Raw genomic sequence first — 23948 nt, 5'->3', positions numbered from 1 at the left:
ACGCAGCCACCTACAAGTTCTAAGGCCTCACCTCTTAGCTTCCCTACGTTACAGAGCCTGACCGTCCTCAGCTCCAGGTGAGGAAGTTTCATGGAAGAACCCACACTGACCCAACCGACTCTGTATAAGACAGAAGGTCCCATAAGATCATGCTAGAGTCAACTCGAACTCTGTGGTCAGTGTGGCCTGATAACCACCTTCTAGAAGGAATGCTGTTCCCAAAAGACAAGTGAGCATGGTGGGCAGACAGATTAGCAGGACTGACTATTCTTCAAGTATCTGATTTCATTTAGAACCTTTATCATGCTTCCATTTTTCTAACATGGTATTGTGGCATATCACAAAAACTACATCTAAGCTGTAAAACCCTTTTACGAGTTCTGTAAAATAGATTCCTTAAAGACTGTTTCACAAACTACGAAGAACTGTCACATTACCTCATGCATAGCCGTTTAGAGGATCAGATCACTTACACCCCAACAAATTACAGAACTGATAATGTACAAGGCTTCCCTAAAATGACAAAGCCTGTAAAATATTTCAGATATACTTTTGGAATATGATCATCGCAAACCATCAGAGTCCTATAAATCGCAAATTGGAAATAGCAAAGTGTTTTGGAAAGAGAGATTCATTAAAAAAATATATCTTTTAAATGCGAGTCCGAGACGTAACAGCTGGGTTCTTTCTGATGGAAAATGGCAGCTTCCAGGGTGGGTGTGTCGGGTAAGTAGACGGGTAGATACATTCCCACGCCATTCTGGCAATATACACACATATGTATATAGTTACAGTTATACATATAGCCAATATGTATATATACACATATGTAGTTAATAGAGGTTATATTTGGGAGTGAGATTACGAATGTATAAATCTATTCTTGCTTGTTCTTTACGTCTCAGTTATTGCTAACGAGTATTTGTTACATATGCAGCCAAAAAATTAAAAATGGTTTCTGTTTTGTGATCGATGATGAGCTTCTTTAAAGTGTTCAGAAGGAGCGCCGTTTTAGTCACACATAACACCACTACTGTGCTCCAAAAATCACTGCATATCAAATAATTTTTCGCGCTCACTGGCACTGTTAGGATCACTTGAGCACTTTGATAAATCTTTTCGTAACAGAAAGAGTTGCTCTAATTTGTATCTCTCTGAAGTGTGCATTTCTGCATGGCAGATTCCCTCACTGAGGGCTTGGTCTGTATCCTCTTTCCATGACAAATGAACCCCAGGAAGATTCATGGTCTGCCCTGTAAGATGCATTAAAATCCAGGGCAATTTTAACTGTAAAAAACTGCACATTACGGGGTAAATATAAGCAAGCACTAAGCGTGTTGCCTGCTATGTGCTCTCTAAAATGCAGACTAGCCTGGTAGGTAGCAAGCAGCGGTGAGGAATGAAGACTAAATTTTTGTCTCATGCTCCCAGACCTGTAACCTCACACAATGATCACATTCTGTGACAGAGTCATCCATTCCCTTAAGAAGCGTAGGTTGGGAGAGTGTGTGAGTGTGTATTTTTACCTGCTATTAAGTGCGGAAGGGATGCAGTTGATTTTAGGTTGCTCAGTTTGTATTCAAACAGCTGATCGGCCACGGCCCTGGAATTATCGCATCAAATAGTCATTAGGGCTGTGGGAAATTGAAGGGAAGCCGGCCACGGCGCTTCTCCCCACGCATACACTGAGACACATACTAGACCCACGGAGGGTCCTAGTTCAGTGCGTTTAAGGAAATGATTGCCCTTGTTTAGAACTTCAGGGAACGTTTACGGACAGCCCTGAACTGAGAAACGAGTCCCCCTTTGCCAGTCTGGTGGAGAATAATTAATAAAAACCTCTATCTCCTCCAACAGACATGAACCTGCACCTAACACCAGAGAATCAACAGCGTATCAATGTTTCCAGCCACCTTCCATGGACGCCACTGTGTCCTCCTCCAGTCCGAGCGGAGTTTTCCATCACCTCCATCCAGCACCACAAGAGCGCAATGGCAGGAGATCACTTCTGCGTGAGCCAGGTAGCACACGCTGACATGACCCTTTCCAGACTGAGAAAAAAACCCTACCCAGTGATGCTGTGGTCCAAGGACGGCAGCCGCTGACAACAAAGAGAGAACATTTCAGAGAGAAAGCAATTACATAAACTCAACGTTCTTGACCTGGACGGTAGGTGAGGGGCGGAAAGTAACCATCATACATCATATTAGCTCTCTGAGACCATCAGTCACCTTCGGTTAGAGGAACAGGGCCTAGTACCAGGGCTTTTCCTTCAAGGTGAAATTGTTCAACAGCTTCCAGAAACATTAAGAGATATTTAAGGGAGCACTACTGTTCTTCACGGGTGGCAACACCTTAGGCTAAACTCAGAGAAGACAAGGATTAGGTAGACATGCTAATCCACGGCTTTCCTCATTTTCCACAAAAACTGAAGAGGGGATCATGATCTGGCAAATCCACACATTTTGACATTCTTATCATTAAGTCAACCAAGGTAAGAGATTGCATGTCTTTCATTGCGGACACATTAGCGATGACTTCATAACCACTGTGGAAGAATGGAGAACTTGGGACTTCTGGGAAAATTTCTAGAATTCTGTACATAAGTTTCCAATTCCATACAAGGCTTCAGAAAAAGAAGGAAGACAGAGAACTCTAAAAGTCTAGAGACAGGTTGAAACCGAACTGGGAGAGGTTATACATTTAAAGAAACTAATGCTGCTAATACAATAAATGCTTGGGGGAAAACACAAGAGAAAGCAGGAGGGGAGAAGGGCCTGGAGAAGAGTGTGTGGGGGATTTATGAAGAGCCAAGCCAAGCTGTGTTGCTCCACCATCTCTTGGAAGCCCATCTAGCTGATTTTAGTTTTTTGTAAAAGCAATACACTGACTAGCCCTCCAAGTAATGATGACATCATAACTTACTCATCTTCCGCATCAGATAGGAACTCAACCTCTTATATTAGAACTTAGCATTGGAGTACTTTCTACATGATTATGTGTGACACCAGGTGAGTTGCAAGAAAAGCCTACACATCCCTAAACAGGGCAGTAAGATGTGTTGTGCAGGTTTATCTTACCGTAAAGCTTTGGGCCCAAAGTACATAAAGAGCTCCTTCCCCAAAGTCTGGACGCCACTGTAAACATATCCATTAAACAGTCTCATGGGATCCTGGCTGGGATCTTTCTTATTATTCAGTGCAGCAGCCTAGGAGAAAATACACACACACCATGTAAACACACATACCACCTCTAAACCAAATGATAATTTCATTCTTTTTTTTTTTTTTGATAATTTCATTCTTAAATGTATTTCTATTACTTCAATTGCAGGTGCATCCCAATGAGAAGACTAATCTCCAGCAAGTCAAGTCATGTGATCAGCTGTTTGCATACACTCTGTCAAATTACTATGGAGTCATTTAAAAAGAGATGCCAAAAAAATTAAGACGAAAAGAAAGTAATTGGCTCACCATCAAAATGAGTTTCTCCCAGGACCCTAGAGCTCTGCACATATGAAAAGAAAATAAAGAAAAACGTTGTAATGGTTTTAAAACCAAAAAAGGAGAGTCTTCCATTTCTAGAAGCATAGCTGAGTTCCCTGAAAGTGCATTCTGATCGAAACAGCTAAAAAATAGTGGAAAAAAAAAAAAACCAAAATATTTTTACCTATAATGACGAACTCAAAAGCGAGAAAGGAACAGTAAGAGGCTGAAAAGCAAGTAAAAGAGGGAGAGAACACCAAAGAGAAGCAGCTCTCTGAAGCAGGCTTCTGTCAGAAAGGTATTTCTGGGCCCCAAGGAAGGGGGGTTTCAGTTTTCATTGTCTTGGGGGGCGTAGGGCATCAGTGGTAAAGACAGGGCTCCCCTGAGTGGTGGGATCTAATGCACGATCTGTTCTTCTCTCCCTCCACAAACCACAATGGCAAAAATAAAGGAAAAAGAAACCCACTACTTCTTCCTCCCATCACTATGCAAAACCGAACAATATATTGTGAGGACTACAGAATAGGTACTAACACTGTAAAGATCGAGGAAGTTATAAACAAAATATCAATCAGATAGGAACTGAATTTTTGTGGGGCAGGGAACGGAATGGGACTGGGTTTAGATATTGGTAACGTTCTTTTTCTGGATGGGCAGTGGGTAAACTGGTATTCTTTGCATCATTGTTTTTCATTCTTGAGAAGTGTTGATAGATATTCTTTAATCTGTCATCAAAATATAATAAAAAATTTAAAACTATCATTAATGCCTAGCTATTCTATAAGATATAATAGGTACATATAATTATATTTACACATTAACTCTTAACCTAAGGGAATATCCTCACATACTTCTAACCTTTCTTTCCTTCTTCTCAAATGGACCTATGCATTCCCAGAAGATCCAGGATAAAATCTTGCCGGCGCTGGGGGTGCAGGTAATGGTGATCGTGACAGGGAGATAATTATAAAACAACTTTAGACATCATCTAGAAGCAAATCATAGCTTCCCTTCCGCTTATGATAGAATGATATTCAGTGATTCTCTAACATTTGGTACACAGACATCTATCATTCTAAATAGTTAAGATGATATGTCCACTCTATTCTTTACTTTCCTAGATTGGCCCTTGTTAAGAAAAAAAAAAAAAAAAAGACACATTATAGTATTTGGTTCAAAGGAACAGAAGGATAAAAGATTTTTTTATACACCCCCCCCACAAAAACAAAAGATTGCAAACAGCTAGGGACTGAATTTTGTCCCTTCCAATACTCAAACGTTGAAACTCTAACCTTCAATGGGACTGTGTTTGAAAACAGAGCCTTCCGGAGGTACTTAAGTTTTTGTGACGTCATAGGGTGGGGACCGATCCAGCAGGATCAGCATCCTTGTAAGAGCCTGAAGAGAGCTCACTCTCTCTGTCCTGTGTCCTCAGAGGCTGTGCCACGGGAGACGGAAGTGGTGTCTGCAAGCCAGGAAGTCAGCTCGCACCAGAAACCAGACTGGCCTGAGCCTTGACCTTGGACTTCTGGCCTCCAGAACTGGGAGAAAATAAATCTCTGTAAGCCTCCTGGGCAATGTCACTTGTCATGGCAGCCCAGGCAGACTAAGGCCAGAGCAGACACCATTCTTACGAAAGCCACGTTCAGTTATGGCTACACTGATGTTAGAATCTCCCAGCTGCCCGACGTTCAGGGGACCAGCCTCACATCCCTCCTCCACATAATAAGAACTGAGGATCAGTCACGTGCTTGGAGGGACCAAGGAACCAAAGCATAGAAGGGATTACAAATGGCAGCCTTCCAGTTCTGCCCAAACCACAAGAAGAACCTGTGGGAGATTCTAGCAAGAGGCCCTCCAGACATACATGACACCATGTGCTCAGAACATCTGCCTCTGATTTCTTTCCTCTTTCTTGGTTGAACCCCGGGGCCTAGCAGTGATCACCAAGCCCTCTCACAACAGGCTGGAGGACCCAGGGAAGGAGGAACACACTTGCACACGTGCCTCATTTTCCTAAATGAATCTGCGAGAGCCCTGAATTGAGAAGCACCAGGAGTCTTGATGTTTTCCTGCCTAACAGAAGACTTCACCTGGCCACAGAGCCAAGTATAGATTAAGAGGGTGGGTTTCAGTGCCGGTTTCCATTGACAACCAAGTAGTAGGTAAAAAGTTCTTCTAAATCAGCCAAGATGCTTTGAGGATGATGATATACAGAGCAGACACAGATCTGTTGTGAGTAGCCTTTGCCTCAGCATAGACTAGGTTTGATGCATTTCTGGATCTTAGATTTAAGGTCCTAGCAACATTTTAAAAACCTTCATTTCTAAATTGTTTTCCCCACCACTCCCATGTCAGCAATCTCTTAGCCTCTCCCCATACTGTTTGCTAGCAAGTGGTCTCAGCCACGCCCTGCAAAGTCCTTCAGCTGCGGGCAGAGTTCCCCGCACTTGCCAATCCATCTGATCCCGTTTTATACCCACGGTCCCACACTGCGGCTTCCCTGAGAGGGAATCTGTGACCACTGCCGCCACAGTGCCTTCATCTCCTTTAGTCCTCCAAGTTTTACAGGTTCATCTAAAACTCAGCCTGTCTCCAGAGCGCTGGGAAGGCAATCACACGCAGTCTGTCATGCGTCCATCCCCCTGGATGCATGAGAAGGGGCCCGGGGCCTGGAACATTGCCCATATAGAGACATAGAGCTCTCAGAGTCTGTTGCCTTGGGAGGAAGTATTGTTCCCTCTTCCAGGCTTGATGCACATCCCCAGGTGTGCCAGGGGCTCTCAGGCACAACCCCAGCTTTCTGTATGGCAGACCCCGGGGGAGGGCTTGGCATCCTTCCACCCCCACACCAAGCAGGGGGAGTGCAGTCACACTGTCCATGTCTCCTGCAACCGGGATCTACTGGCCGTGGGGACCCACGCCTTGTGAGAGGCTGGATCTGTGCTCTCTCTCACATCGGGCCCTAAGCACACACTGGACCGCCGGAACCTGCTGTGCCTGATTTCCCAGCAACTTGGATCAGGATCAGGCACTGGTTTCTTCTAGTGGCACTTTGCTGCCTTTTAGCCTTGGCCACTGTCTTGTTAGAGTCTAGCCTTCCACACAGCCGGACCCCCAGGGAACAGTGATGGTTTCTCCCAATACCGCCCTGAAGCTAACCTTGCCCCCCACTAGTTCACCCAATAGGAAAGCGCGGGAAGAGCTGCGCTCACCTGACCGCTTCTCTGTCCCCTGCTCACACCTCCTTTCCTCCACTTTACCCAGCTTTACCAGGTGTTATCAGGGCTCCTGGCAAAGAGACAGACAAGGTAACCTTGAACTAGGCAGGCTGGCACGACACCTAATAAAACAGTACATGAGTCCCAGTCGTCTCCTGTGAAGTCTGCTCACGTTGCCAAATGAACAGCTTCGAAGAGTACTTGCTCTGCTCAGGCTAAACTCACCGTGGACAGCAGCCAGTTCAAATTCCTCACTCTTCACGGGGCTGGGTCTGTCATTTGATGCCCCCTGACAACAACGGTGGGATGTAACGTCTGCAAAGTCCCTTGCCATTGAAAATGCACCGTTCATGACCGTTCATTGGATTCATTCATTTTAGAAAGGTCGACTGACCTTCCACTGTGTATGAGGCTTGTTCTAGATGCTGGGGATGCATTAGTGAGAGAACAAGAACAAAACCCTCCTGCCTTCATGGAGCGTATAGACTTCCAAGCAGGAGAGAGTAGGTTAATAAACATAATGACAGGGGCGCCTGGGTGGCTCAGTGGGTTAAGCCGCTGCCTTTGGCTCAGGTCATGATCCCAGGTCCTGGGTTCGAGCCCCACATCGGGCTTTCTGCTCAGCGGGAAGCCTGCTTCCTCCTCTCTCTCTCTGCCTGCCTCTCTGCCTACTTGTGATTTCTCTCTGTCAAATAAATGAATAAAATCTTAAAAAAAAAAAATAAACATAATGACAGTGCGTTGAACCATTTGGGAAAGAAATCGAGATGAGAAAGAGATCAGGATTAGGGGAGGGTGTAGCAGGTTATAATTCTAAGGGAGGCACTCATAATCTCATGAAGGAAATGGTATCTGAGCAGGTCTCGAGGGGGTTTTGAGTGAGCCATGATCCACCCGTAGGGAACAGGGATGAAAACGCCCTCCAGGGAAGTGTTTCTGATAACAGGGAGCAGATCAGGATGGCCCACAAGGGAAGGTGTAGACAGAGGAGAACCAGACCGCGTGGTCCACAAGGTCCACTCTACAGACTGGCTGCTTCTCTGACACAAATGAAGACGAATTAAAATATGATCTCCATTACTTTTTAAAATGCTCTCTCTTAAAATGCTGGGTTGGATTCTGGCTCAGGAGATCAGGGGGGCAAGTGGTCCAAGAACTCAGAGGAAACACTGCAAAGACCCAGACAAGAGAGGAAGGAACTCGGGGCCAATACTGGAGCAGCAGAGGTGGTGAGAAGTGGCCAGATTGCTGGACAGATTTTGAAGGTGGAGCAAAGAGCATTTGCTGGCACACACTGCATGTGGGAGAGTTTTGGCCTGAATTATGGCAAAGACAGTAGCGCTGGCAACGGAGATGAAGATTTGGGTGGAACTGAGGGGAGAGGAAAGTGAAAAGCTAGTTTTCAGGTAAGTGGAGGTGAGACCTTGAGCAGGCGGTAGGGCACGGGATCTGGAGGTCAGGAAAGCCGTCTAGGCTGCAGATGTCAATGTATCTAGTCATCAGCATGTAGATGGCTTCTAAAGCTTCAAGACTGGAGGACGTCAACAGGAGAGGGAGTACAGAACACCAAGAGAAGGGGCCAAGAACGGTGGGCTAGGATACCGCCATGTCCTGGTGGTGGGGATAGGAGGAGGAATGGGAAACCGTCAGGGAAAGGAGGAGGAGAACAGCACAGGGGAGAAGGCAGCCAACCAGGAAGGAACAAAACCCAGCAAGGGTGCTGTCCTACAAGCTAAGGAAGAAAAGTTTCGAGGAAAACTCGTGTCCGGTACTATTAGTACCTCAAAGTCAGATGAAGACCGAGACCTGACCACTGGATTTAGCTGTGCAGAGGTGATTCGTGACAAGAGTTTTTGGAGAAGTGACAGAAAGCAAGAGCCTGGCTGAAGTGGGTTTAGGAGGCTACGAGAGAAGAGGCATCAGAGGCACTGAGGCGGTGTGAACACGAGATGCTGTCCTGGCTAACACAGGGACGCAGTGATGGCTGAGGGGACGTAGAGGCAAGAAGGTTTGTTTGCTTTAAGATAGGACAGCTCAGGAGAGAGAAGAACTGTCATGCAGGGGAGACGATGGCTGCAGCGATGTCTTCACTAGGCGAGGAGAGACAAGCTCAAGGACACATGGGCTGTGTTGGTCTTGACAGGAGCATGGACAGTCCACCTACAGCATCAGGAAGAAGGCAGCTTACATGGGTACAGACGCTGGTAGGTAGATGTGCTTGTGCAAATTCTCTTGTGGTTGATACGTTTTCTCAGTAAAATGGGAATCAAACTATCAGCTAAGAGGAAAACCCCAGGACCCTGCCTCCTCTATAGGTACATATAGCGCCTAATAATAAGATTCATTTTTGCCAGATTCTGACGCGATTCCCAATAATCATTCACAAGTAGAGGCCAATGGCTTGACGTAAATGGTGTCTGTCCTTCCATCCCGGAGACATCTATGTGAAAATGTCATTAAAACCTCACTGTTTAAGACCATGTTGGGTATCCTTCATTGCTTACATTGACTTAATGCTCGTCAGTGGATGTTTTTAATCTTATTATAAGGAAGTATCCATTTGCATTTGCCTACATAATCGGGCTTACTAGGATCATAACATTCCCTGATTTTTTACTTTATTCTCTGCCTTTTGAAAACCCAGATTGTTTTCTGGGAAGTTTTCCACTCCATAAGGACTAGTGGTCCCCGTTAAAGGGCTAGACTAGACCAGCTGTCCCATTATCAAAACATCCAAATTTAATTCAGCAGTAATACCTCATGGGGTTTTATTGTAATTGGTTAAAAAAATATTTAAGAGCACAATTCATATCACATTTTTCTGTGCCACCCATTCTTTGAACCACTCTACAATATACGTTTCAGAAGAGAGCCATCAAAAGAAACAGTAAAAACCAGGTTAAAAAAACATATGGGTTTTAATAAAAACCATTGCCTTTTTTTTTTTTTTTTAAATCCAGGTAGTCAGATGCCCCAGAGCTCCAACTAATGTCTATCAAAAAGAAATTCAAACCTAGCTTATCCTGATTTCTATCTGAGATTTCCCTCCCAGGGAAGGTTGAACAATCCACGAAAGGAGTCTATAAGGTCCTGCCCCAGGACTGTCTGGAACCTCACTGTGGGGAATTTGGTTCCATAGACAGCTTATGGAGAGCACAGCTGAAACATCCTTTATTACCAATGCTAAGGGGTAGGTTAAAAAAGTTTTTATACCCTGGATTAATTCCTCAAGGCATCAGAGGTTGTCCTGTTGCAGACAAATTACTGTCAATGATCAGAGATTTTAGACTAAGAGATCCAACCATGGGAAGTTTGGCTATTTAGCAAAAGAAAGTCTCAGTGGATGGCCCTCCAAAACTTTATGGTTACTGGACCACATATTTAAAAGACCAAAGGGGAAGTACATGCCCTTGTAAATAAATTCTGTTGTGCTTAGAAGGATGAATCCAAAAATATAAAGGCCGATATACTTAAAATGCACGAGACCATTAAATCTCTTAGCATAGCCGTCAGTGAAAAGTGAACTATGTCCTTCTGGCTGAGAGGGCCTCAAAGAGAACCACAAACCAAACCCTTAAAGGTGTACCATAGGTCTTATTTTACTGGTGTTTTACCCTCTTCTCCATGACTAAAAATAACACATGATATGACAAAAAAAGAAAAAAAGAAAAAAAAAACACATGTTGAAGAGGTCATGAAACTAACACCTCTCCACATACTGAAAAAGAACATGTTGTGGCCCAACGACAGTGCACAGGACGACACAGAGGCCAGCAGAAGGGCAAGAACAGGAAGGACAGCAGGCACGGTAGAAGTCGCCGTGGAAATAGACCCGCAACTGTCAAAGGACTTCAGTGCTGCTGAAACCGTTCCAGCTACAGATGCTGCGTGACCTTGGCTGGAATACATTTCGGAATTAGTTTTTGAATACTTGATGAGGTGTTTGGGAATTAAAATGAAATGTTAGCATAACCTCTTCCTTGCACACACATATAGATTGCATTTCTCTCTAATACTAGGATTTCCCCAGCTGGGAGGCTCGGTAATCTTGAGGCTTTCCCCTGCCAGATCCAGCAACCACTGTCATGGCACTTTCCATACGGAACAAGTGTTTGACTGTGACTTACGTTTCTCCTCTGACTGCCTCTAAGCTCCATGGGGACAGCGACTATGTTGTTTAACTAATACTGTTGAGAGCTTCATACAATGCCTGGAGCGAAGTAAAGATGTGTGGGATTAATTAGATCCCTCCTCCTTCCCCTCCGAAAACTACCCATGGCTTTAAAACATAGGCTCACTCACAGCATAATGTATATACGTGTCCAGTCACCACGTTGTACACCTAAAACTAATGCAACACTGTGTATCAACTATAATTTAATCATTAAAAAAAAATACAGGCTGTCTCCCCACCTACCGTTCCATCCTTACTTAACCTTTCCCAGGATCTCTTGGCAAAAATTTCTACTCTACCATCTGTTTCATCTCCTCTGAAAATTATTAACAACCCAGTCTCTTGTTTTCTTACTTTCTTTCTTTAAGATTTATTACTTGAAAGAGAGCATGAGAGAAAGATCATGCGATCGGGGAGAGGCAGAGGGAGAGAGAGAATCCCAAGCAGACTCTTGGAGCCCAACAGGGGGCTCGATCTCATCATACCAAGACCACAACCTGAGCTGAAATCAAGAGTCAGATGCTCAACTGACAGAGCCACCCAGGCACCCCGAGCGTCTTGTTTTCTTTTTTTTTTTTAAAGATTATATTTATTTGACAGAGAGAGATCACAAGTAGGCAGAGAGGCAAGCAGAGAGAGAGAGAGAGAGAGAGAAGGAAGCAGGCTCCCTCCTCAGCAGAGAGCCCGATGCGGGACTCGATCCCAGGACCCTGAGACCATGACCCGAGCTGAAGGCAGAGGCTTAACCCACTGAGCCACCCAGGCAGCCCCAGTGTCTTGTTTTCTAATGACCTGCAAAGGAGTGAGGCTTACATATTAGAGGGCCACTTTCTCATAAGGACCAAAAGCTAGATGGGAGTAAAATACTGTATTAACCAGAATATCCCATAAAGTAAGCTTTATGAAAAGGTTTAGGAATTCTGTTTAGGAATTCTTCAGGGGAAGAGATTTAGGAAAGAATTTCAGCAACCAGTGTTAGCATGCCCTGGTTTCTGTTTGAGATGTTTACTCAGCATTTAAATGGTTGCTTTAAAACACGGATTCTAATGCTTCGCTTGGGTTTTGAGGGTAATGATACATGAAGATCTTTTAATTCAGTTGTCTATCATTTGGGCACTAGACTCAAGTTACCTGATTACCGGCACACTATCATTTTTAAAATAATCAGTGTTGGAAAATATACATAGGACATAATAAAATTTTTGACTTATGACTGACCATCTCAAGCACTTGCTTATATTTTTAGTCTTTTTTAAAAATTCCATTTTAGAAGGAAATTCTTGTACACCCATGATGGTTTGTTCCGCTTATTTTGAGAGCTACTGTGTATGAACTGGCCAAGGCTTCTGAATAAACCTAAGATTTGCAAGATATTCACTTGTCCTACGGTAGAATCTGGGGTTATCATCTCTTTGTATGAGCTCCAGCTGCCTAGACAAATTCAAAAATTAATTTCCACAAGCCTATTATCTTTGTTATAACTATACACAAATGCCCAATATATGCTTGACTTCCTCACACTGACCCTTACAATTCTGTTATTGTGTGATTTGAACATTTCCTCCTCTCCGCCCCAAAATAGACATGAAAATCTTCTATGCCACAATTTTAAGTATGATTGGGAAGGGTTCACCTTCCCATTTTCAAGTGGCTTAATAATATGAAATTGTCAAAACAACATATATCTTCAGAGACAGCACATGATTTATTGTGCTGATTACCATTTATCCTGCCTATCCATGGGTTAACAAGGAAGATGAACTTTTCAGAACAGAGCAAGACTTTTCTATAGATAAATGTTTCAATTCTAGTGCAACTATATATTTTCCCCACAGAGAAAAGAAAATACCACATTTACTTTCATAGTCTCTCCTCCTTTTTTGCCAAATGCCTCTTTCTCCCCTAATACAACAACACTTTGCTAATCAGAGGTCACTTACCTACCAATTTAAACCATCAAAGAACCTAATTTTAAAACGGTCTCTAAGCACCCAAAGAGAGGTCTTTAGGTTCATACATCAAAACATATTCTACAATTTTTTAAAGAGCAGAGCCTTCAAGCATTTACCCAGAGGCTAAATGCTTTGTACATAATTTGAGGGCACCAAATGATTGCAAACCCTTCATTAAGGAAAAGAGCGTTCCTCCAATATATGGGTCTGGCAAGAAAGCCCTATCTGGGAGAAAACAGAACAAATAATTACCAGGACACTTACTTTGCTAGACACTAAGCTAAGAGTTTCATGCATCTTCTAATCTAATCCTGACCAAATCAGCAAAGATGTGAGTGTATCATCTCTATAAGAGAAAGTAACAAAAGACCTAGAATTCAAAATCAAGATGGTCAGGTGCTCTTTTTTCTACATCAAACCAAATACTTTGCTGTTGGATTAAAAGCTACAGTGGCCATGAAAAAAATCACCTTCCTTAGTCTCCTCATCTGTAAGATTGTTACCTGTTCTCCATTATCCTTTGTTCCATGATTCCATGTGAGGCTGAATGCTGATAATAATGACCCACAGTCACTAAGGTGAATCCATTATCAGTCTGCGTTTAAAAAGGTAAGGGATCATATAATGCATGTTCTCGATCACGGTATCTCCCCTGCCAGGTTAGTATCATATTGCACGTCCTATAAAATTATAAAACCCCTTTGTATTGAAAGGCATAACCTTCCTTTAGCTAGAAAATGAATCTCTGTGGATTAGCTCATCCCTTCATACAATGGCACTAAAATGAGCAATGATTTCTTTCTTCCCCACTATGAACAAGAGGAAGAGAGGAGGAAATCTTTTATTGTGTGGCTTCACTATTTTCTCGAGGTAGGAACTGTCACATAACATACATAACAAAATACACACACTCATAACGAAAGAGTCCTGACTGAATTTAGTTTTAAATCCTTAATCATTTTGGGCTATTCAAAACTCTTCTGTTCTCCATCCATTTAAAACATTTATTAAGTGCCTACTCTCTTCAGGACACTGTGAAGGACATAAAAAGATGAGAAAGCGTTGTTATCATATTGAATACATGTATCAAGTCTTAAGGAGGTATAGAACAGCGGGAGCCTCATGTTTCAAATGAAAGGAATGCTTATAAATAAACTGTTTTATATCCTGTTTGGTGAAAAGGAGATTGAAAACATATGCAGATTACACACCGGACTTCCCTGAAACATTGTATCCACCCAACAATTAAAATCGGAGGATTGGCTCTTAGCAGCTCATCAACCAGAAATGTTCATTGATATTCTGATACTGTTTCTTACCAGAAGGTTCCACGAACTCCAGCAGAGTTTTATGCAATGTGCTTACACAGTGGCATAATTTTATGCTGACAAGACGGTGGATCAAAATTCAGAGAAAGAATATAATGCATGCATGACTAGCAGATGCTGAGATCTCGGACGGGTAGGCTTCTTCAAAACGAGGATCAGTTGTCACAAGGAGACCCACATTAAAGCGTGTTCTCTCTGAACTCCAAACTGAAGCCAAAAGCAAGGAACACTATCTGATACACTAACAGGTTCATTAATGCACCAGCTACGTAGGTGGGGGGGTTTTCTGGTTGGTTTTTCAGTACAGTGATTACCTGAATTACTTTAAATGCCCACTCACTATTTCTTTAACTCTCCTTTTTTTTTTTTTCATGTTCAGTGCAATGTAAAGAATATAGTATGCAGTTGTTAACTTATTTTTAAACTCTGCCTTGTGGAAACTAGTGACTTCAAGCCAGCAGCAGAAACATTTAAACAGCTTTAACTCCCTACCATAAATGCCTGGGAAACACGGGGTCATCTGTTACAGTAATGACCATGCTGGAGATCAGTGACAACCTACGACATTTTGATTAAATTTACTATAGATCCAGCAACCCTCTAAAATGCAAAAGGCCCTTTCTGTTTATGAAGATTATTACTGTTATTATTATTGTTATTTGATCAAAGGCCCAGCAAGTGAAACCATGGCAAAATATTTACTATTTTCCCAATAACCACAAAGAGATTATTATTAATTCCATATTGATTTTCAAATCCAGTTCCCATAAAATCAGATTATTGATCCCAATCATAAAGATGTATTCCAATTTTTAATACCTCTTTATGTCAAGGTATTAAACAGAACAGTTTTAAGGGCAGGCCTTTTTTATTTAAGGGGTATAGCTTACTTAGTACTGCTTCCGAGAGATGTTAACAATTGCCCAACAATTAATGAAGCATTTGTGTTCTATTATCAGGTTGCACTCTCTTGTACAATCTGAACAGAGGATTTTAAGTCCTTAGAAGAGAATTCTCAGTGAAAGGAAACTGATAATTGAACAAAACTACAAACGGTGGGTAGATATAACCAAAACCCCAAGGTCTCACTTTCCTAGTTAATAATCACTACTACCTATTAGGCAATGTGGTGTTTCTGCCTCTGAATTATCTACTTTCCCACTGAATCTTTTAAAAATGAGAAAAGCTATAGTTAAGAGAATAGGCTTTGGATTCCAAAAGAGGGAACCCCCCTCTTTACCCCTGGTTCTACCCCTTGCTAGTCCTGTGATCTTGGGCAACTTAATTAAACTCCCTCTGGACCTCCCATTCCTCAACTGTGGAATCATAGGATTATTTTTTCTCCAAGCTACATGAAGTGTAAAGGTTTTTCAAATGCTGTTAATGCTTTGCCACCAGAGATAACCACAACAAACTTCAAGGAAACATTCCGGCTCTTTTGGCCTGAATACCAAGGTGGTATTTATTTAAAACTTTAAGTTGGATTCTCACAGGAGGAAGTTTATCTCATTCATCTGTGCATCTCCAGGAGCTAGCATAAAACCTGACACAAAACACAGGACTGTTGAATGATGTAAATCATGATATCCATACACATATTCAGGCCCTATCCATTTCTTTTTTTTTTTTTTAAGGTTTTATTTATTTATTTGACAGAGAGAGATCACAAGTAGGCAGAGAGGCAGGCAGAGAGAGGGGGGAAGGAGGTTCCCCGTTGAGCAGAGAGCCCGATGCGGGGCTCCATTCCAGGACCCTGGGATCATGACATGAGCTGAAAGCAGAGGCTTAACGCACCGAGCCGCCCAGGAGCCCCAGGCCCTATCCATTTCTGAGCCCTCGCTGCCTTTGCTTCGGAAATAGCAACTTGGTCCCCTCTTCACCTCCACAGCTAGCCCTCCCCCCTGGATTCCTGCAGCCCTCTCCTAAGTGAGGGTGCAGTATCTACTTTGGCTTTCCCCCAGTCTTTTATTTTTCCTTTTCAAGATAGAGTGACCTTTCCAAAGTGTGAGTGGATCTCACCACACTCTGAAGACCCCTCTCCTCCATTACTTGTAAGATAAATACAAAGTCCCTAACCAGGTCTACAAAGATCTCCATGGTCTGGCTCCAGCCCAGCAACCTCAAACGACCTACCTTCTAGCCCATTCTCTGTTTTCCAGTCACACTGCTTTTCTTTCAGTCCTTCAAACATTTGAAGCTTTCCTTTGTGAATGCTCTGCCTAACGTGTTCTGCCCGCCAAACCCACCCCCAGGTGTTGCTCATTCCTTCTTCCCCCTTCAAACCTCAGTTTAATTGTCAGCCAAGCCTCTCCTGACCTCCCTGAGTCCTAACAGAACCATGTAGGAGAACCTTCAGAGAATTTATCAATTTGTATTTATGTTCTTAATGATTGCCCTTAATGATTGCCCGTTCTTAATGATTGCAACTCCAATGCAGGCTCTACAGGGGAAGTGTCCGGTTTTGCTCCCTAGGCAACTTGAGTATTCAAAATTTTGTGGAATGCGTGATTTTATAAACATTAATATTCTAAGAGAACACTCAAGATCCAGCCCAGTGGTACCCTGACCTGATTTTGAGAAACACCACAGTAAAAGAATAGGTGCAGAGCACTTAACGACATAGAGAGTTAAAATAAATTAAAAAAACAAGTTGGAAGAAGATGCAAAACTTATTCTCTTCCAAGTTTGAAAAATATTACTTTCTCAGACTCTCATTTCTTTCAAGTTGTAAGCATATGCTAATTTCATAGCAAGCCGCTTTTTCTTCCTGGACCAAAGGCTAGGAGCGAGTTTTGCAGGGGAAATTCAGTACAGCATAATATCGCATGCATCCATGAAATACAATCATCCACACATCTAAAGGGCTTTTAAGGCATGATGGCTTAATCAGAGTATTTTTAGTACAAGTCCTAAATTCTTAACAAATGCAAATCACACCATCTGCAATGAATGCCTTGAGTGGTCAGAAGCTGTGCTACAATATATTGTAAGAAAAAAGAAATTCACTTAACGGAGGCAGAGCTGGGTTCCATAGCCCCTTCATTAGATGGCAATATTAAGTTGAGTGGGAAGGTCAGTGCTAAATTTTCTGTGTGCAGTTTTAGAATTATACGTTCGTTGTGCTACACTTATCAACTGCAGAATAGTAGGCAGGCGAGAAGCTGAAACTTCATGCTAAAAGCTCATTGTCTTAAAAATGTAAAGAAAAAAATGGGGAGCTCTGATAATATTAACAGCAGAAAATGCACCTACAGACGCAAGGAGACCATCTTTCGCTGGGTTACAGCAAGTTAAGCAAAGTGATTCGTAATAAGACACCTTCGACCAGTTCTAGCCTGGGCATCTCTGGCAGCCTTTGCTCAGCTGTCCAGTCCTGTCTAACCACACAGGCGCGTGAGCACGGACTAGTCCCTCTTACAAATTAAAGGTAGGGAAACGCTAAGCCCCAGCGAGCCTGTTCCAGAGCAAAGAGATGACCTTTTGGGCCCTGGAAACCCAACGGGGTCTTTATTCTACTGTCCCCTGCTGACCCCGTAGCAAATTACATTAAGGGCTCACCTGGGCAGAGACCACGGCCTGCGAGGCTGCGCGAGGCAAGACCTGGCCTCCCAGGCTCTGCAGGGCGCTTCCCCGCACGTCCGTCACCGCCTGGCCCGGACGCACTCGCGCCCGAATTTTCTCTCCATTTAGCGTACAACCGGGTCCTTCCACCATCTCCCGGCCGGGGCTGTGGCTCGCTGGTTGCAGACCCCGCGGAGAAAGCCGCTGTGCGAGTATCTGCGCGGAGAGGAAGTTCAAATCTCCCGCGCTTCCTGCACCGCCTCGGCCGCCAGGCCCCGCCCACCTCGGGCTGGCCTGGCCCCGCCCAGCCCGGGCCCCGCCCTAGCCCCTCCCGGGGAGGTCCGTCCGGCCCCGCCCCAACCCGCCCACCGTGCGTGGAGCCCAGGGAACCCCGCTAAACTGTAAGGGCCCAGGCAATTGGGACCTCAGAAACTCAAACCTTCTGCTTTGAGGTTTTGCTCTTGTCCTTGAACTACTCAGTGCACGTCCACTTTGTGATGTTGTCCTCTAATTCTGCCCTAAAATTCAAAGTCGTCTCAGTCTCCGCAGGCTTTGGTTCTTGTATGCCCTATTCAGAGGTGGGTAAGGAAGAGAGGGACTCAGAAAAGGGTGCCTAGAACAAGCAACGTATATATTTTCTCCTGTAGAGTTAGCATATCTTCGTAAATGTGGCTTTATATGCCAAATGTATTTTAGTCTCTATTAAAAACCCTTTCATATTTTAGATAGCTGAGCTAAGTGAGCTCTACCCAAATTCATCAACCATTCTTTTATGGGATGCCCCAGACGGATGCTATTTGAAAGTGCTTTGTAAAAGGCAGGGCTCTATACAAATATGAAGGCAATGCATAGCTTTTCAAATTTACACACAGACGCATACATATAAATACATGAAACAAATGACTCCATCAATTTTTAAATAATAAAAAACCTAATCTTTTTTGAAAAATAAAATACAGCACATTAAAACAGAATGTTAATCTGTGATATAGTCAGCCTATCACCGTGCTATAGTTAAACCAGAAGAATAGTAGTTAAACCTGAACTCAAACATTTAAGAAGCATTAAATCTTTCTCTTTGTGGGGAGAGATCAGTGACCGAGTTAGCTGGATCACATTCAGGATTCTTTGTACTTTACTCCCTTGTTGAATTGTTTTTTACTCTTCTAGGTCAAATTATTAAATAATCGAGAAAGAATCCTCCTGTTCATTGCAATCTAAATTCGGTCATAATCTCTGCCCTTTGCTGGAGGAAAGTGCTATACACCTTATTGCTTCTACTTTTGTATTAATTATTTGTCGCTACCTAGTAAATTATCCCGTTTTTTCTTTTGGAGTTCCTGCGGGTCAGGAACGTGGCAGTGGTCTGGCTGGGTGGTTCCGGGTCAGCGTTTCTCAAGAAGTTGCTGTGAGGGGCGCCTGGGTGGCTCAGTGGGTTAAGCCGCTGCCTTCCGCTCGGGTCATGGTCTCGGGGTCCTAGGATCGAGCCCCGCATCGTGCTCTCTGCTCAGCAGGGAGCCTGCTTCCTCCTCTCTCTCTGCCTGCCTCTCTGCCTGCTTGTGATCTCTGTCAAATAAATAAATAAAAATCTTTAAAAGAAAAAGAAAAAGAAGTTGCCGTGAAGATGTTGGCCAGGGCCGCAGTCACATAAAGGCTGGATTTTAGCCAGAAGATCCACTTCTAAGGGGGTTCCATGGCACAGCTGTTGACAGGAGGTCTTGGTGTGTCATCCTCTGAATCTTCTCCTGACAGGGCAGCTGAGGCACCCCGGAGGTGTGATCTGAAAGAGAAGGCAAGGAGAAAGCTGTAATGATCTTTATTACCTAGTCCCTGAGGTGACACAGCCAGGCCTTCTCCTCTTCCATTTGTTAGAATCCAGTCAGTCAGCGGAGCCTACAGGGGGCAGAGATGAGGGATGAAGCTTTGTCTCTAGAAGAGAAGAGTATTTGATAATTGGTGACCGTATTTTAAAGCCATCACAGTCCTCATTAATTCATCACGTACTTCTCATTTCTCTTCAGCTTGCACAGTGTGCACGTCTGCATCAAATATCATCTTTAGCCAGAATCAGGTGTGCCGTTCCTCACAGAGCTCACTGGGAGGAACAATGAAGATACTGAGACTTCATGGATGCGTCCTGAAGAGCCAAGCCGGGTTTTGTTTATATATGACTCGCCTTTGGGTCTACTGATACTTCTCTTTATTATATTTCCTTGCATCCAGTTACGAGTAAAATCACATGAGTTACGCATCTGTGGCACCTAAAAAGAGCCACCTCACCATTGCAAGCAAACCTACCCCAGGGGCAGACTCTCGGTGCTCTTCTCAGACTGTGTCAGATTTCTCCTAACTGCCATCCTTTCCTGCCCTTAGCCTTTCACACGTCTTCTGAAGCACAATGTATTCCCTGATGACTTTATAATTTGTTTTCTCTAAAACTCCCTGTCTTCATATGTGAGATCAAATATATTTTTCCTGTTAACCTCCACAGGATTGTTCTAATTCCCAAATACCAGAACATATGTGAAAGCTCTTTGAGAAAGGTAAAAGACTCTACAAATTCAAGGAATTAAGATGCATTCTGTTTGCTACTGTTAGATTTTTTTCTGTATTTTATTTCTTGGCTCATGCTGTTATTCTTACCTTTTTTTTCTTTTTAATCCCTCTCCAGCCTAGCTTACTGAAATTTTCCCACTTTAATCCTAGTTGAATGCATACCCTCTAAAAAACCTTCCAGGTACGGTCAGAATTAATCTCTTATCTTCTGAAGTTGGTTTTCCTCTTGATTTTACTAAACCTACCTCATGTTAGAGTTAATTGGGTACATACTGGTCTCCCACTAGAGTCATTCCTTGAAAACAGTCAAGGGACTGTCCTGTTTATCTTTAGACTTCCCATAGGACTCAGGGTGCTATTTTTTTTTTTTTATGTGACAGAGAGAGAGATCACAAGTAGGCAGAGAGGCAGGCAGAGAGAGAGGGGAAAGCAGGCTCCCGGCTGAGCAGAGAGCCCGATGCGGGGCTCGATCCCAGGACCCTGAGATCATGACCTGAGCCGAAGGCAGCGGCTTAACCCACTGAGCCACCCAGGTGCCCCTCAGGGTGCTCTTTTGCACATAGCAAACTTTCAATGACTATTTGTTGAATTTAATTATGATTATTAACTTATGAAAGAAATTATTGCAACTTTCTGTCCCCAAATACCTTTTCTTATATTTTTAGTGTCATTTTTATGAATTGAGATTTTATGTTCTCAGAAGTCCTTGCTAAGGGTGCCTGGGTGGCTCAGTGGGTTTAAGCCTCTGCCTTCAGCTCAGGTCATGATCCCAGGGTCCTGGGATCGAGCCCCACATCGGGCTCTCTGCTCAGCAGGGAGCCTGCTTCCTTCCTCTCTCTCTCTGCCTGCCTCTCTGCCTACTTGTGATCTCTCTCTCTGTCAAATAAATAGATAGAATCTTAAAAACAAAAAGAAGTTCTTGCTAAAATAAACATCAACAAAAATAGGTAATACATTAAGTTACCCTACAGTATACTTTCTTTATTAGATCAAAAAGCTAAGAATCTCGATGTATCCTTGAGGAAATCAGATCAACCACATGTACAATCATTTGTGTACATTCATTTCTATCTATTTATCTTCACAATAACCACAAATATAATGTATGATGGTCAGGATACATATTTGTACTACATGAATAAAGAAATTGTGTTTCAAACCACTGGTTATTTTCCATAATCACATGTAGGCACCAACAAAGATACAGAAATGAAGCCCAAATTTTCTGACTCTGAGACCAATATTCTTTTCACTAGCAGCACAGGTAAGTGTAGATGAAATAAAGATGTCTGAAACATTGGAAAAGATAGCTTTCTCCAGGACCTCAGGTCTCTAATATAGAGCACCTATCATAGGCACTAATGGAAAACATGTTGGACAGGGTAAGAAATCACCAAAAGGAGATGGAGAGGAGCTAAATATAAACCTGAGTTTTACTTCCAAAGATTTGCATTAATAAAAACATACTTAATGCTTGCTCTGTGTGAGGCACTGAGTCAGGCTGCACACAAAAGATTACAATGTAGTTAGGGATGCTGACATGAAAAGATACAAGAGAAAAAGAGAGCCCATGTTATATACAAAAAAGGATTTAGAGACTGAGAGAATTCATTGAAGGGACACATCACTCAGAAACATGTCTGGGAGATGCTCAGAGACAAGATGGGGTCTGAGCCAGTCTTTTAAGAAGGAGGGCCCTTGGCAAGGAAAAAGGTCAATTAAGAGCATTCTAAGTAAGAGGAATACAGACAAATATGTGATGTATTTGAGACACGATGATTAAAGAATTGCAGGCAGGGGTGAACTGGTAGATAACCCTGGAAAGATTCCTAGGGACTGCTGTGTGGAGAGCCCAAGAGAAGGAAGAGCAAAATTCATCTTCCTGGACAATGGGCAACCATGAAACATTTGAGCAGATGTAGGGACCCCAAGCCCACAAATTCACTATATTTATTTACTAAAACTGAAATCCGGAACTCCATTCAAACTTTGAAGAGGAACCCACTCTGCAGTTTGGATCCCTTATTTGCTAATTCTTCACTAAGAAATAGATTGGGATGCCTGGGTGGCTCAGTCGGTTAAGTGTCTGCCTTTCGCTCAGATCATGAACTGTGGGTTCCTGGGATCCAGTCCTGTATCAGGCTGCTTGGTCAGTGGGGAGCCTGCTTCTCCCTCTCCCCCTGTTTGTGTTCCCTCTCTCACTGTGTCTCTGTCAAATAAAAAAAATAAAATCTTAAAAAAAAAATAGATGGGTCACAGTGGCTCATAGTAGGTGAGCATAGTTGCTTACTGAATGCTAAGTTCATAACACTTTAAAGAATCCTTAGTTCAAAATTCCTCTGTTTTCAATAACAATTATCCCAGATACTTATTTAATGTTTCTAAATCCCAGGCAGCGCTCAAAGCATTCTGCAAATACAAACTCTTTTGATCCTTGCAATAATCCTCTGAGGTTTGCACGATTCTTATCTTCATTTTACAAATGAAGGAACAGGCACAGAGAGGTTAGGCAATTTGTTCAAGGCCACAGAGTTGGGATCCAACCAGGCAAGTCATGGCCTTCGCCAAATACTTTCAGCAACATCAATTACAGTACACTGGCCTTCAACCAGACATTTTTTGCAATGAGCTTAAGAAATGGTGGTTTAGAGGAAAAGCAACCTTTTAGTCAGCCTTATACAGGAATTAAAGTCAATGAAAAAACCTTCCCTTAGTATATTAAGTTTTGACATATTTTGGTTAGTGGAACTTTGTTTTCAACCTTCTCTTTACAAAGTCTGTGGGCAGCTTTTTTAGGTGGAATGAAAAAAATGTAGCCAGGGGGAAATTTCTTTAATCTCTGTGTTTTACATAAATTACCTGAATATATTTAACAAGTAGAGAGATAACATCCATCCTCTCCCAACATCCTCTTAATTTGAGCTCTGAATAGAGGAAACAGTCATTAGTGAACATGAGGTGCAGGTGTTTTTGGTGCTATTTACTAAAGAGTCTCCAGTTTCTACCCATTAAGAGAAACTTTTAACAGTAGACTACCAGAAGAATAATAAAACGCACAGCAACAGAAACCATTTTGACAGTTTTATTGTTTGAGGCAGGTACCAAATGTTGAGACTTTGCAGAGGAGTGGATTTCGTTCCACTGCAAAGCCTGGAAGCGCCAGGTAACAGTTTTCTGCCAGCACAGTCACAATCGAAATCGCAAAACCAACTCGGGCCTCCTAGGTGATGCACAGAGCCAGTCTGACATAGGGAGTCTTTTCAGAGTGCTGTGGAATCCAGGACTGTGCTGCTTTAATTCCAGCTTTGTTTTGGACAATTCTCCGCAGAAGGGATTTTTCTCGTTTGTTTTGTAACTTAGGCATATTAAGGAGGTAAAAGTAGTTTCTGAGCATGAACTTGATTTGGGAGAAGTCAATAACAAACAGTTATCAAGCACTCACAGAGGAGCCAAAATAATCCCTTCGCGAGGGTTTTCCCCCTTGAGAGAAGACAGGAGAATTGATTTCTTTCCTATTTTGAAATAGACCAGTGAGTTATTTTTTGTTAATATCTTGGGGCAACATTCCTCATTGGTCTCCGCCTCCAGAGGATGTATTACGGATGAGTCATGAAATGCGCCATTGACTCATTTATTCAAAAAACCATCATGGGCTCCTCCTGTGTTGCAGG

The 23948-nt window shown here is 42.9% G+C and overlaps 1 protein-coding gene across 1 annotated transcript in view; it reads right to left on the bottom strand.

Annotated features, from left to right (window-relative positions):
- The window catches only part of NEIL3 (nei like DNA glycosylase 3), a 52617-nt gene extending 34670 nt beyond the window's left edge, over window positions 1-17947 (bottom strand). The window contains 2 exon segments of the mRNA XM_047714247.1: window positions 3081-3208; window positions 17719-17947. Coding sequence (XP_047570203.1) covers window positions 3081-3208; window positions 17719-17874 — 284 coding nt within the window. The 5' untranslated portion in view covers window positions 17875-17947.
- Window positions 17948-23948: the final 6001 nt, after the last annotated feature.

Source organism: Lutra lutra, chromosome 2, assembly GCF_902655055.1.
Source record: "Lutra lutra chromosome 2, mLutLut1.2, whole genome shotgun sequence".
Taxonomy (NCBI): Eukaryota; Metazoa; Chordata; class Mammalia; order Carnivora; family Mustelidae; genus Lutra; species Lutra lutra.
The sequence above is the reverse complement of the archived record's forward strand: the minus strand, read 5'-3'. Positions and strand labels throughout refer to the sequence as shown.